The sequence below is a fragment of the Agelaius tricolor genome, unplaced genomic scaffold, assembly GCF_023055355.1.
Source record: "Agelaius tricolor isolate 1412-34295 unplaced genomic scaffold, bAgeTri1.0.p SCAF_69, whole genome shotgun sequence".
Classification (NCBI taxonomy): Eukaryota; Metazoa; Chordata; class Aves; order Passeriformes; family Icteridae; genus Agelaius; species Agelaius tricolor.
Window position 1 is genome coordinate 1,509,968 of NW_027269329.1, and position 13,536 is coordinate 1,523,503.

Sequence of the window (13,536 nt, forward strand, 5' to 3'; positions counted from 1 at the left end):
CCGGCCCCTCTCCGGGGCTCCCCAAATGCCGGGGCCGCTCCCAGCCCCTCTCCGGGGCTCCCCAAATGCCGGGGCCGCTCCCAGCCCCTCTCCGGGGCTCCCCTGGCCCCGGGGCCGCTCCCCGCGGGCTGTCCCGGCTCGGCCCGGCCTGAGCTGCCTTGGCCGTGCCCAGGTGATCCACCGGCTGCCCATGCCCAACCTCAAGGACGAGCTGCACTGCGCGGGCTGGGGCCCCGCCTGCGGCTGCTTCGACAGCGGCGCCGCGGCCAAAAGGACCAAGCTGGTGCTGCCCGGCCTCATCTCCTCCCGCATCTACGTGGTGGATGTGGGCTCCCAGTGCCGCGCGCCGCGGATCTGCAAGGTACGGCCGGGGGAGCCGGGGGCGCCGGCAGCGAGCGAGGGAACCAGGGAGGGAGCGAGGGAGCCAGGGAGCGAGTGGGCTTGGATTCTGGGGTACGGCCGGGAAAGGCGCCGAGCAGGCGGAGGCTGAAATGGGCGCTGGTTCGCGCAGATGATCGAGCCCGTGGATGTGTTCTGGAAGTGCAACAAGGGCTACCTGTCTGTCACCCACCCGCTGCCCAACGGCGACGTCCTGGTCGCCAACATGGGCGACGCCGCTGGCCACGGCAAAGGTGAGTTTTCCCTGCTGGAATTCCCGTGTCCCTGCCCAAACTCGCACCCCGGGGGTGCCGCTGCACTCGCGGCAGCCTGGATTTGTCCCCGCCCGTCCCTGTGTGTCCCAGGTGGCTTCGTGGTGTTGGACGGAGAGACCTTCGAGCTGAAGGGCAACTGGGAGAACGAGTGTGAGGCTCCCCCGACCGGCTACGACTTCTGGTACCAGGCCCGGCACAACGTCCTGGTCAGCTCGGCCGGGATGGTGCCCAGAGTGGCCGGGCGTGGCTTCAACCCCGATGACCTCAAGAAAGGTGGGGACACGCGGGGGGCAGCGCCGGCAGGGCTGAGCTGGGGCCGGCAGGGCTCGGGGCCCGCCAGAGGCCGATTTGTGCCCGGAGCCTCGGCCAGGCTCGGGCTGAGGATGGGCGGGGTGGAACCCGGGGGGGCCGGGTCCTGCTGCCCCCAAATCTGCATTTCTCTGTGTTCTCCCAGATCCCGGATTTCTCTGTGCTCTCCCAAATCCCGGATTTCTCTCTGTTCTCCCCAGTTCCCGCATTTCTCAATGTTCTCCCCAAATCCCTCATTTCTCTCTGTTCTCCCCAAATCCCGCATTTCCCAGTTCCCCCTGCCCAGCTCCTGCCCTTCCCGTGCCGATGTCCCCCAGGAGCCCCTCGGGGGTCTCTCGCCGGCGCCCCCGGCCGCCCCCAGCCTCTCCCCCGTGTCCCGCAGGGGTCTTCGGCCGCCGCCTGAACGTGTGGAACCTGTCGTGCCGCAGCCTCACGCAGTGCTTCGACCTGGGCGAGGATTCTCTGCCGCTGACCGTGCGCTTCCTGCACAGCCCCGAGGCCGCCGAGGGCTACGTGGGCTGTGCCCTGAGCGGGGCCATTTTCCGCTTCTACAAATCCTGCGAGGCGAGTGCGGCGCGGTGGGGAGCGGGAACGGGGCCGGGACGACGAGGAGGAGGAGGAGGAGGAGGAGGAGCGGGGAACGGGGCCAGGGAGGGTCCGGGTGCGGGGCTCGGGGCTGAGCCCGTCGCGCCCGGCTCGGCTCGGCTCGGGCCGGGGCAGCGCGGGCTGAGCCGGGCTCGGTGTCCCTGTGCAGAGAGACAACTGGGCCGTGGAGGAGGTGATCCGGATCCCGGCCAAGGACGTGTCGGGCTGGATCATGCCCAAGATGCCGGGTGCGTGTGCCCTCGGGGGTGGCATTCCTGTTCCCTGGGCGAGCTCTGCAGCCGGGCGCGGTGTGCGGGTGACCCCAAATCCTGCTGGGTGACCGCAGAGCCGGCTCGGTGACCCCAAATCCTGATTCGGGGGACCCCGAATCCTGACTGACCCCGAATCAGGACTGACCCCAAACGGGACGGACCCTAAATGATTACCGACCCCGAATCCCGACCGAGCCCGAAGTGCTGGTCCCTGCCCCAAAGCCCAGCTCAGGCCAGGCCCGTGTGGCCTCCCCCGGTGCTGGCCGTGCCCCTGAGCCCCGGCTCTGCCCGCAGCCTTCATCGCCGACCTCGTCATCAGCCAGGACGACCGGTTCCTGTACGTGTGCAATTGGCTGCACGGGGACATCCGGCAGTACGAGCTGTCCCGGAGCTGCAAGCCCCGGCTGGTGGGGCAGGTGAGGGGCAGGGCCCGGGCCGGGGGCCGGGCGGGGCCGGGCGGGGCCGGGCGGGTCTGGGACCCGGGGGCCGGTCCGGGGAACGCTCGTGAGCCAGCGCGGCCCTTGCAGGTGTTCGTGGGGGGCAGCATCCTGCGAGGGGGCCCCGTGACCGTGTGCAGGGACGAGGAGCTCAAGTGCCAGCCCGAGCCGCTGGTGCTCAAGGTGAGCGGGGCGGGGCCGGAGCGCCGGGGCGGGGCTGGGGGCGGGGCTGGGGGAGCGTGAGTGTGAGTGTGAGTGTGAGTGTGTGTGTGAGTGAGTGTGAGTGTGTGAGCGCTCACCTGAGCGCACACCTGAGCCTGCTCTCACTGCCCCTGCTGGAATCCAGCCCCAGTGCCCCCAGTAACCCCAGTCCGTGTGTCCCAGTGCCCCCAGTACCCCCAGTGCCCCCAGTGCCCCCAGTGCCCCCAGTCCGTGTGTCCCCGCGCCCCCAGTGCCCCCAGTAACCCCAGTCCGTGTGTCCCAGTGCAAGCGCGTGTACGGCGGCCCCGCCACGCTGCAGCTGAGCCTGGACGGGAAGCGGCTCTACGTGACCAACTCCTTCTACAGCACCTGGGACCGGCAGTTCTACCCCAGCCTGATCAAGTGAGCCCCTCCCGGCTGCCCGAGGCTGCCCGGGCCCGGTGGGAGCGGGAGGGGCCGCGACCCCCCCGGGGCTGTCCCGGAGCCGCTCGCGGCCGGGTGGGGATCGGGCAGAGCCCGGGCTGAGCTCAGCCCAAGGGGGTCGGGCCTGGCCGGGCCCAGCCCGAGCCGAGCCTGGGGGAGCTGCGGAGGGGAAAGGGCCCCGAGCCCGCCCTGCCCTGGGTTCGTGCCCGTCCTGGGGGCAGTGGGGACCCAAAGCTGTCCCTGCGCCCATCCTGTCCCCTCCATCGGGCACTGGGGACCGCAAGCGGCGCCAATCGCAGCCCGCGCCGCCGGCCCCGGGCCCGGGCGCTCCCCGGCGCCGTCCGGAGCAGCTCCGGGCGGGCTCGGCGCGGCCCCGGGGTCGCTGTCGCCCTGAGCCGCCGCTGTCCCCGCGCAGGGAGGGCTCGGTGATGCTGCAGCTCGACGTGGACACGGACAAGGGCGGCCTGAGCGTCAACAAGAACTTCCTGGTGGATTTCGGCAAGGAGCCCAACGGGCCGTGCCTGGCGCACGAGATCCGCTTCCCCGGCGGCGATGCCAAATCCGTGACCCTGCCCTGAGCGGCGCCGGCAGCGCCGCTGTCCCCGCCGGCAGCGCCGGGATTGGGGTTCCGGGGGGGAAATTGGGGCTTTGGGGTGCCCCGGGTGATGGGACTGGGGGGCATTGGGGCTTTGGGGTGCCCCGGGTGATGGGTTTGGGGTGCCCTGGGCGGTTCTGGGCTTTAGGATCCCATGGGGGATTCCTGCTTTGGGCTGCCCCCGGGAGATTCCAGGGTTCGGGGTCCCGCGGGCCATTCCCGGCCGTCCCTGTCCCTGTCCCTGTCCCTGTCGCTGTCCCTGTCCCTGCTTTCCCTGCCATCAATAAAGTTGTTTCCTGCATCAGCCGCAGCTTCCCGAGGCTCATTCCCGGAACATCCCGGGACGAACAAATGCCGGGGGGTCCGAGGGCGGCGTCGGGGCCGGGACAATGCCCGGGACGGGCGCGGGCGGAGCCGGGACCGCGGGCAGGGTCTGGGGGGAATTCCCGGCGCTGCCTCTTTTCCCGGGCTTTGCTTCCAGCTGGGCTTTTTATCCCCATTTGTCACCAATCTTTCCCCCTATTTTTCTCGATTTTATTTATATTTTCTTCCTGTTTTAGCTCTATTTTATCCCTATTTTTTCCTCTATTTTATCCTTATTGTTCTCTATTCCCCCCCTATTTTAGCCATATTTTACCACTATTTTATCCCTATTTAATTTTTTTTTTATTTTATTCCTATTCTATCTCCATTTTATCCCTATCTTATCTTTAGACAACAAACGAAGAGTGGGAAATATCAGAAAATGACATGGTTTTTTAGCCACAAATGCCCAAAAATCCTAAGAAAGGGAATTTCAGCTGCTGGAAGGAGAATTTTATTGTGAGTTTTGATTTTTGATCAGAAATCTCAGAGATGGTTTTTAGGAGAGGCTGCTCTGGGAGGAGATGACGCCCCAGGCACCCCAAATTCCCTGGGAGAAGTGATAGAGAGAAGAAAGGATTGTGAAAAAACGGGATAAATCCTGAATTTCCTGGGATCAAGGGCAGATGGTGGAGGTGCAGTACCCACATTCCCAAATATTCCCAAATATTCTGTCTTCCAGGGAAATCAGGATATCCATGATCAGCCCTTCTTGAGGGAATTCCAGAGGAAAATCAGGGAATGGGAGCAGAGAATTCCGGTGGCATCAGAGCCACATGTCGGAGGTGCAGTCCCACATTCCCCCACTCCCACATTCCCGAATATTCCCAAATATCCCGGAATTCCAGCAGGATCACAGCCAGATGTCGGAGGTGTAGTCCCCCATTCCCAAACATTCCCAAATATCCCGGAATTCCAGCGGGATCACAGCCAGATATTGGAGGTGCAGTCCCACATTCCCAAACATTCCCAAACATTCCCAGATTTCCCTGGAATTCCAGTGGGGTCACAGCCAGATGTCGGAGGTGCAGTCCCACATTCCCAGATCCCGGATATTCCCAGATTTCCCTGGAATTCCGGCGGGGTCACAGCCAGATGTCGGAGGTGCAGTCCCACATTCCCCCATCCCAAACATTCCCAAACATTCCCAGATTTCCCTGGAATTCCAGCAGGATCACAGCCAGATGTCGGAGGTGCAGTCCCACATTCCCCCATCCCAAACATTCCCGGATATTCCCAGATTTCCCCGGAATTCCGGCGGGGTCACAGCCAGATGTCGGAGGTGCAGTCCCACATTCCCAGATCCCGGATATTCCCAGATTTCCCCGGAATTCCGGCGGGGTCACAGCCAGATGTCGGAGGTGCAGTCCCACGTTCCCAGATTCCCAAACATTCCCAGATTTCCCTGGAATTCCGGCGGGGTCACAGCCAGATGTCGGAGGTGCAGTCCCCCATTCCCAGATCCCGGATATTCCCAGATTTCCCTGGAATTCCGGCGGGGTCACAGCCAGATGTCGGAGGTGCAGTCGCCCCCCGGGTACCGCACCTCGTGCGCCAGGCAGGGCCCGCCCGGCTCCTTCCCAAAATCCAGCAGGAATTCGGGATTGACGGCCAGGCCTCCCCGCGCCGTGTCCACGTCCAGCTGCAGCAGCACCGAGCCCTCCCTGCAGCAATTCAATAAAAACTGCGATTAAAACCAAATTAATCATCAATTAATAACACAAAATTCATCCTAAAATTCCCCCTCAAAACCCCCCCTGCATTTGGAATTACCAACCAATTAATACCAATTGACAACAAATTATGAATCAATTATAAACCAATTAGCAATCAATTAACTGCCATTTAGCAATCAACTAATAACCAATTAATCAATCAATCAACAACCAATTAATAATCAGCAACCAGTAATAACCAATAACCAGTTATAAACCAATTAATGGTCAATTAATAACCAATTAATAACCGATCAATAATAATCAATAAGTAATAATAACCAACAACCAACTGTTAACCAATCAAAAATCAATAAACGATCAATTAATCGCTAATTAATGATCAGTTAATCACCGATTAACGATCAATCATTACCAATGAATAGCCAGTAACGACCAACAAGCAATTGTTAACCAATTTGAGCTAATTAGTGCCCGATGAATAACCAATGAACCCCAGTAAGTGCCAACAAGCAATTGTTAACCAATTTGAGCTAATTACTGCCCGATGAATAACCAGTGAACCCCAGTAAGTGCCAACAAGCAATTGTTAACCAATTTGAGCTAATTACTGCCCGATGAATGACCAGTGAACCCCGCGGGGCCGGGGGTTATTGATCATTGCTCATTGATCATTGATCGGGAGGGCTCACCTGAGCAGGCCGGGGTAGAACTGCCGGTCCCAGGCGCTGAACAGGGACGTGGTCACGAAGAGCCGGCGCCCGTCCAGGCTCAGCTGCAGCATCTGCGGCCCCCCCGGGATCCGCTTCCCCTGCGCGGGAAAAACACCGGGAAGCACCCAGGGCTCCGAAACCCCGGATCTGGGAAGGGCCAGGCCCCAGCTCGGGGGAGAAAATGGAATTTTGGGGGAAAAAAACATCCAAGGGCTCCGAAATCCTGGAGTCGGGAATGGCCAGGCCCCAGCTCGGGGGAGAAAATGGAATTTTGGGGGAAAAAATGGAATTTTGGGGGAAAAAAACGTCCAAGGGCTCCGAAATCCTGGAGTCGGGAAGGGCCAGGCCCCAGCTCTGGGGAGAAAATGGAATTTTTGGGAAAAAATGTAATTTTGGGGGAAAAAAACATCCAAGGGCTCTGAAATCCTGGATCTGGGAAGGGCCAGGCCCCAGCTCTGGGGAGAAAATGGAATTTTTGGGGAAAAAATGGAATTTTGGGGGAAAAAATTGAACTTTGGGGGAAAACCGATCCAAGGGCTCCGAAATCCTGGATCTGGGAATGGCCAGGCCCCAGCTCTGGGGAGAAAATGTAATTTTGGGGGAAAAAACGGAATTTTGGGGGAAAAAAACGTCCAAGGGCTCTGAAATCCCGGAGTCGGGAATGGCCAACCCCGAGCTTTGGGGAGAAAATGTAATTTTGGGGGAAAAAATGTAATTTTGGGGGAAAAAAACGTCCAAGGGCTCCGAAATCCCGGAGTCGGGAATGGCCAGGCCCCAGCTCTGAGGAAAAAATGGAATTTTGGGGGAAAAAAACGTCCAAGGGCTCCGAAATCCCAGTGTCGGGAATGGCCAACCCCGAGCTTTGGGGAGAAAATTTTTTTTCCCCCAAATTTCTTAATTCCACGATCTTTTTCTGAGGAAAAATTGGGGTTTCAGGGATGAAACCCATCCCTAAGGAAGCAAAATCCAGGTGGGAACAACTTCAGGAGGGGTTTTGGACGTCGGGAATCTCCAAAAATCTGGGGAGAATCAGGAAAAAAATGTGGGAATCCTCACCTGGATCACGCACGGCTCCGGCTGATCCTGCAATTCCCGATCCTCCACCACGGTCACAGGTCCCCCTTTGGAGATGCTGCCTCCCAGAAAAACCTGGAAAACCGTTAAAATCCATGGGAAATCCGGATGAATCCCTTCAAAACCACGGGAGTTGGGTTTTTTGGGAATTTCCTCCTCACCTGCCCCACCAGTCTGGGGTTTTTGGGGTCGGAGATGTCGTACTGCCGCACGTCCCCGTGCAGCCAGTTGCTGAAGTACAGGAATCTGTCGTCCAGGGAAATCAGGATGTCCGTGATCAGCCCTTCCCGAGGGAATTCCAGAGGAAAATCAGGGAATGGGAGCAGAGAGAATCCCCAAAACACCCAAATTCCCATGTGGAAACGCCCAAAAAAGGGGTTGGGAAGGAGTTGGGGGGAACAAAATCAACCTCAGGAATTACTGCGGAATTCCTGAGGAAATCCAGACTCAAATTCCAAGGATTTTCCTGGAAAATCCCACCCCCAGCACAGAGCAGACCCCACTCCGGATTTCCTTTGCTCGTCCCAAAATTCTCCCTCAAAAAAAAACCCCAATATTTGGAATTTTTTGCCATTTAAAGAGAGAATTCTGCCAAAATCTGCTCTGGATCCATGAGAAAATTCCCAAATTTCTCCCACTGACCTGGCATCTCCGGGAGGAGCCATCCTTGGACTTTCTTGCTGGGCACCTCAATCACCTTCTCCGCTTCCCATTTTCCCTCCTGAGGGACGGAAAACATGGAACTCCCAAAATTCATGGAATATCCACCCCACAATCCCTCAGAGATTTTTCTAAAACCCCTGGAATTCCATGGAAAAACCCTTAAAACCCTCTGGAATTCCACGGAAAAACCCACAATTCCCAGTGGATTTTTCTCCAAAAACCCAGGAATTCCATGGAAAAAGCCCCGATTCTCTGACGATTCCCCCCAAGTCCCCGAGCTCACGGGGTTCCTGTGGAACCTGCGGATGTCCCCGCTCGGGGCAATGAAACCATGGAAAAACCCCAGGAATTCTATGGAAAACCCCAGGAATTCCATGGAAAAAGCCCCAGTTCCCATCAGATTCCCTCCAGGTCCCAGAGCTCACGGGGTTCCTGTAGAATCTCCGGATGTCCCCGCTCAGGGCAATGAAACCATGGAAAATCCCCCATTATATCATGGAAAAAGCCCCAATTCCCTGAGGATTTCCCCCAAATCCGAGAGCTCACGGGGTTCCTGTAGAATCTCCGGATGTCCCCGCTCAGGGCACAGCCCACGAAGCCCTGGGCAGCGCTGGGATCGTGCAGGAACCGGATTTCCAGCGGGATGGAGCCCGCGCCCAGGTCCAGCTCCTGCACCAGGCGCCGCTCCTGCCAGTCCCACACGTTGATGTGCCGCCCGTAGTGCCCTGGGGAAGGGGAGAAATTCCATAAATCCCCGGCTTTTATGGAATAGTCAGCGCTTCGGAGTGAAACTGGGGGTAAAAACGGGATTTAAAAAAAAAATCGGGATATTTTTTTTAGGGGTTTTAGACACCAGAAATAGAATTTTTGAGGGCTTTTTACGGTCAAAATTTGGATTTTTTATGAGTTTCTGCTCTCAAAAATGGAATTTCCCAGGAGATTTCCCACTGACCTCGCTCCACATCCTTGGGATCGAATCCCTGGGCCAGGACTTTGGGGACGCCCCACTCGGTGCTGAGCAGGACGTTGTGCCGGGGCTGGTACCAGAAGTCGTAGCCCAGATTTGGGATTTTTCCTCCTTTCTCCCAATTTCCTTTCACTTCGAAGGTTTCTCCATCCAGGAGGACAAAAGTGCCTGGAAAAAATTCCCAAAAAAAGGAGTTTGGAGCGATTTATAGAGCTTGAAATAAAGCAATTTTTTGAAATCTACTTATTATTATTATTATTATTATTATTATTATTATTATTATTATTATTATTATTATTATTATTATTTTTACCAATAATAATAATAATAATTCCTAAAATTATTTCCCATTATTTTATTATTGGTAATAAAAATAATTTCCTAGGATTTTATCTTTTCTTGTAATAATTCCTAAAATTATTTTGCTTTAAATAAAGCAAATTATCTATGTATATCTACTTCCATTTTTAAATTAAATGAAACATAAAAGCAGTCTAGAAAATCAATAAAAAACCTGCAGGAATGTGCTAAAAATTCCAGGAAAATTCCACGTATTCCATGGATTTTGCAGGATTTTGCACGGAAATGAATCCCTGTGGATGTTTTTATGGAATCTGGTGGAATTCTGAACCTTTTCCGTTGCCCTCAGGATCCCCCAGGCAGCTGATGAGGATCTCCCCGGAGCCCAGGCAGTGGGAAGTGTGCGGGAACGCGGCGTTCGCCTTCCGCGCCAGCTCCTCGGCTTCCACCACCTGGAACGGGGGAAAAGGGGAAAAATTCCGGGAAAAATGGGAGTAATTCCTCAGCTTCCACCACCTGGAATGGGGAAAATTCTGGGGAAAATGGGGAAAGTTCTTGGACATCAGTTGGCAGGGGGGAAATGGGGATTTGCAGGTAAAGGTTTGTGGGAATGTTTGAAGGGAAAAGGGGGGAAAATATGGGAAAAAAGGGAAAAATCAGGGAATAAAGAGGGAAAAAAAGGAAGAAATTGGGATAAAAGGATGAAAAAAAGGAAAAATAAGTGGGGAAGGGGGGGGAATTCCAAACCTTGTGTAGTTTGGGAGCCCTGGGATCGGTTGCCACGTCCACGACGTAGATGCGGGAGGAGACGAGGCTGGGCAGGATCAGGAAGCGCCGGGATTTGCCGGGGTCCCCGTGGCAGCTGCTGCAGGCGTTCCAGCCCGAGTGGTGCAGCTCGTCCCCCACGTGCGGCATGGGCAGCCGGTGGATCACCTGGGAAATATCACCCGTGGAACATCACCCGTGGAATATCACCCGTGGAATATCACCCGTGGAATATCACCCGTGGAATATCACCCGTGGAACACGACCTGTGAAATGTCACCTGTGGAACATCACCTGCGGAACATCACCTGGGAAATATCACCTGTGGAACGTCACCTGTGCAATATCACCCATGCAATATCACCTGGGAAATATCACCCGTGGAATATCACCCGTGGAATGTCACCCGTGCAATATCACCCGTGGAATATCACCTGCGGAACATCACCCGTGGAACGTCACCTGCGGAACATCACCTGGGAAATATCACCTGTGAAACGTCACCTGTGCAATATCACCCATGCAATATCACCTGGGAAATATCACCCGTGGAATATCACCCGTGGAACATCACCTGTGGAACATGACCTGTGAAATGTCACCTGTGGAACATCACCTGTGGAACATCACCTGTGAAATATCATCCGTGGAACGTCACCTGTGCAATATCACCTGTGCAATATCACCTGTGGAACATCACCTGTGAAACGTCACCTGTGGAACATCACCTGTGAAATGTCACCTGTGGAACGTCACCTGTGGAACAGGATCCAGCTCCACATCCGCCTTCCCGGAATTCTGGCATTGCTGTCCCTGCCAGGGCCGGGAAGGACTTGGGAGCCCGGATCCTCCTGGATGTGGGATGCCAGGTTCTCCTGGATTTTCCCAGATTCCCCTGGATTTTCCCAGATTCAGGACCCCAGGCTCTCCTGGATTTTCCCAGATTCAGGACCCCAGGCTCTCCTGGATTTTCCCAGATTCAGGACCCCAGGTTCTCCTGGATTTTCCCAGATTCAGGACCCCAGGCTCTCCTGGATTTTCCCAGATTCAGGACCCCAGGTTCCCCTGGGTTTTCCCAGATTTGGGACCCCAGGTTCTCCCAGATTTTTCCACGTTGAGGATCCCAGGTTTTCTTGAATTTTCCCAGATTCAGGACCCCAGGCTCTCCTGAAGTTTCCCAGATTCGGGATCCCACGTTCGCTCAGATTTTCCCGGATTCGGGATCCCCAGACTCCCCCAGATTTTCCCGGATTCGGGATCCCCGGGCTCTCCCAGGCCCGTACCTGGCAGTACTGAGGGGATTTGGGATCCACGTCCACGGTGGCCAGGAAGTCGGGAATGCCGATCCCGGTGTTCCGGTAGATGCAGGGCAGGTACAGCAGCTGCTCCCGGGGCCCTGCGGGCACACCTGCGGCTCAGATCCCCAGTTCCAGAGTTCCCAGCAATTCCAGGATTTGGGAATGCCCAATTCCAGCTGTTAAAGCAATTCCAGGATTTGGGAATGCCCAATTCCAGCACTTGCCTTTCATGGCCTCCAGAGGGCTGGGATAGCCCGGCCCGCACGCTCCGCATTTTCCTGCTGGGAAAGGGCAAGATTCCATCACTTCCACACCCCAAAAATCCTGGGAATTCGGAGCCTTCCATTGGCTCCTCATTGGCAATTCCCCACTGCCAATTCCCAGCCTTAAGTCCATGGAATTCCCCATTCCCAATTCCTTATTCCCAGCTCCTCATTCCTAATTCCCAATTTTTGTGCCTTGGATTTGTTCATTCCAGGGGAAAAACACGTTGGAATTTATCCCAATTTTTGGCTCCCTGAGTTGTCCCAAAGTGCCAGGAGGAGGAATAAATTTGGGATTTTAGCAAGGGCTGGAAAAAACGGGAGTTTCTGTGGAATTCCAGGGTTTAATATCAAAAATATTCCAAGTTCCAGGGAGGAAAATCCAGATTAAATTTGGGAAAAATCAAATTCAAATTCAATTGAAAACAACAGAGAAGCCACTAGAAAAAAACCCAGGAATTTCAGGAATCTTCTCCCAAAAAAACAAATTCCCAAGGGATTTAGGGAGTTCATTTTTCAGAACATTCCAGGATTTATTTTCTTCCATAATTCCCATTTTTTTTGAGCTCCCAGATCATTCCAGGCGTGTCAATCATTCCCAAAGTCATTTATTGACTTCCAGGAACTTGGGCCCAAAAAAAATTCCTCAAAAAATTCCACTTGGGAGTGAAAAAAATTCCAGGAAATTCAGGATATCTTTGGTTAGAATATTGATATTATCTGGCTACACATTGCTGCTACAAATTCCTCATGTTTGGCTGGGTTTGATCCCAAAATTCCTGATATTTTCCCCCTGTTTTGAACTCCCAACTGTTTCCCATGGAAACGGCTTCCAACTTTTTGGCCCCTCCCACTTTTCCCACAGAGCCAAAAGTCAAAGTTCCTGGAAATCCGAGGTTTTATCCTCAAAAAACCTGATCAGGAAAACTATCCTGGAAATCAAGGATTTATCCCCATAAATATGGAATACGTCAGGGGAAAGCTCAGATCTGATCTTTAGGGATTTTTCCGAGGGGTTTTCCTGTTCCCAAGCAGCAAATCCAGGAGTTTCTCCCAGTTTTTGGAAGTTTAGGGATTATAAATTCCCAATTAATTCGAGGGAAAATGGGTTTTGATGAAGGAATTCGAGCTCTTAATTAAAACCCACGGGGTTTTTAGGGGATATTTAAATATTTAAATCCAGGGAAAAGCTGGACTTTCACCCCCCCCCCTCCACCCCCGGGACGCCAAAAGCAGCGGCAAATCCCGGGATTTCGGGGTTTTTTGGGGTTTTTTGGGATTTTGGGATCTCTTACCCATCCTGGACCGGGCTGGGAATGGGAATTCCAGGAGTTTCGTTGGATTTTTACGGAGAAACAGCCGGGAAAGGGTCGGAAACCCAGGGGGAAAGGGGAGGGCTGCGGGAGAGGAGGAGCCAAGGGGAGGATCCCGGGCACGGAAAAAACAAAATTCCGCCTTAAAATGCCAAAGGGAAACTTCCAAACTTCTCCCTCCGTGGAATGTCCGCTTTCCCCCCCGCCCCCGATTTTCTCCTTTTTATTCCAAATTTTCCTGACTTTTTACCAGCCCGGTAAGGAAGGAATTTGGAAATAGCGAAGGAGGGAGGAGTTTTGGTTCAAAACCTCGGGATTTTCGGAATGTTTCCAGGGAGTTCTCTCCCAGGGGATTTCAGCAACTTTAAAAAATATTTTGTGGCTTTCCTGGGTGAAAAATTTTTTTTTTTTTTTCCTCTGGAGAATCAGGATTTCACTCCTAATTCCTGCCGGGGTTGTGCCGTAATGAGAATTAATTTATTAATTAATGATTATTTATTTCTTTACTATGGAATTTTTAAGGAATCTGCCCTTTTTTTCCCACCTCCCAGGGAATGTTTATTTTGGAATTTCCAAAATATTTCCATTTTTTTACATCCCTGCTTTTTTCCACGAACCACCAGGAAAAGCAGAAAAAAAAAAAGAGATTCTTTTGCTATGAATAAA

The 13,536-nt window shown here is 54.4% G+C and overlaps 2 protein-coding genes across 5 annotated transcripts; one reads left to right on the plus strand and one right to left on the minus strand.

Moving 5' to 3' along the window:
- The first annotated feature begins 190 nt into the window (after positions 1 to 190).
- Positions 191 to 3,528, plus strand: LOC139585032 (methanethiol oxidase-like). Its single transcript, XM_071417432.1, has 9 exons — positions 191 to 361; positions 512 to 632; positions 744 to 926; positions 1,345 to 1,526; positions 1,717 to 1,795; positions 2,114 to 2,235; positions 2,347 to 2,439; positions 2,741 to 2,859; positions 3,296 to 3,528. The coding sequence occupies exons 1-9, from the start codon at positions 191 to 193 to the stop codon at positions 3,456 to 3,458; spliced, it is 1,233 nt and encodes a 410-aa protein (XP_071273533.1). The 3' UTR covers positions 3,459 to 3,528.
- A 741-nt stretch (positions 3,529 to 4,269) lies between these two features.
- Positions 4,270 to 12,999, minus strand: LOC139585028 (methanethiol oxidase-like). Of its 4 annotated transcripts, none has more exons than XM_071417428.1 (13): positions 12,853 to 12,999; positions 11,519 to 11,575; positions 11,280 to 11,392; positions 9,979 to 10,164; positions 9,563 to 9,683; positions 8,917 to 9,099; positions 8,511 to 8,689; positions 7,944 to 8,022; positions 7,463 to 7,584; positions 7,284 to 7,376; positions 6,207 to 6,325; positions 5,359 to 5,502; positions 4,270 to 5,031 (listed from the first exon to the last, which is right to left on the minus strand). In XM_071417428.1, exons 1-13 carry the CDS (start codon positions 12,854 to 12,856, stop codon positions 5,013 to 5,015), a joined length of 1,419 nt encoding a protein of 472 aa, XP_071273529.1. In that variant the 5' UTR covers positions 12,857 to 12,999; the 3' UTR covers positions 4,270 to 5,012. The 4 variants fall into 4 exon arrangements, with proteins under 4 accessions (XP_071273529.1, XP_071273528.1, XP_071273527.1 ...); XM_071417427.1 differs by having other exon boundaries at positions 4,270 to 5,120; XM_071417426.1 differs by having other exon boundaries at positions 4,270 to 5,502; positions 12,853 to 12,998.
- Positions 13,000 to 13,536: the final 537 nt, after the last annotated feature.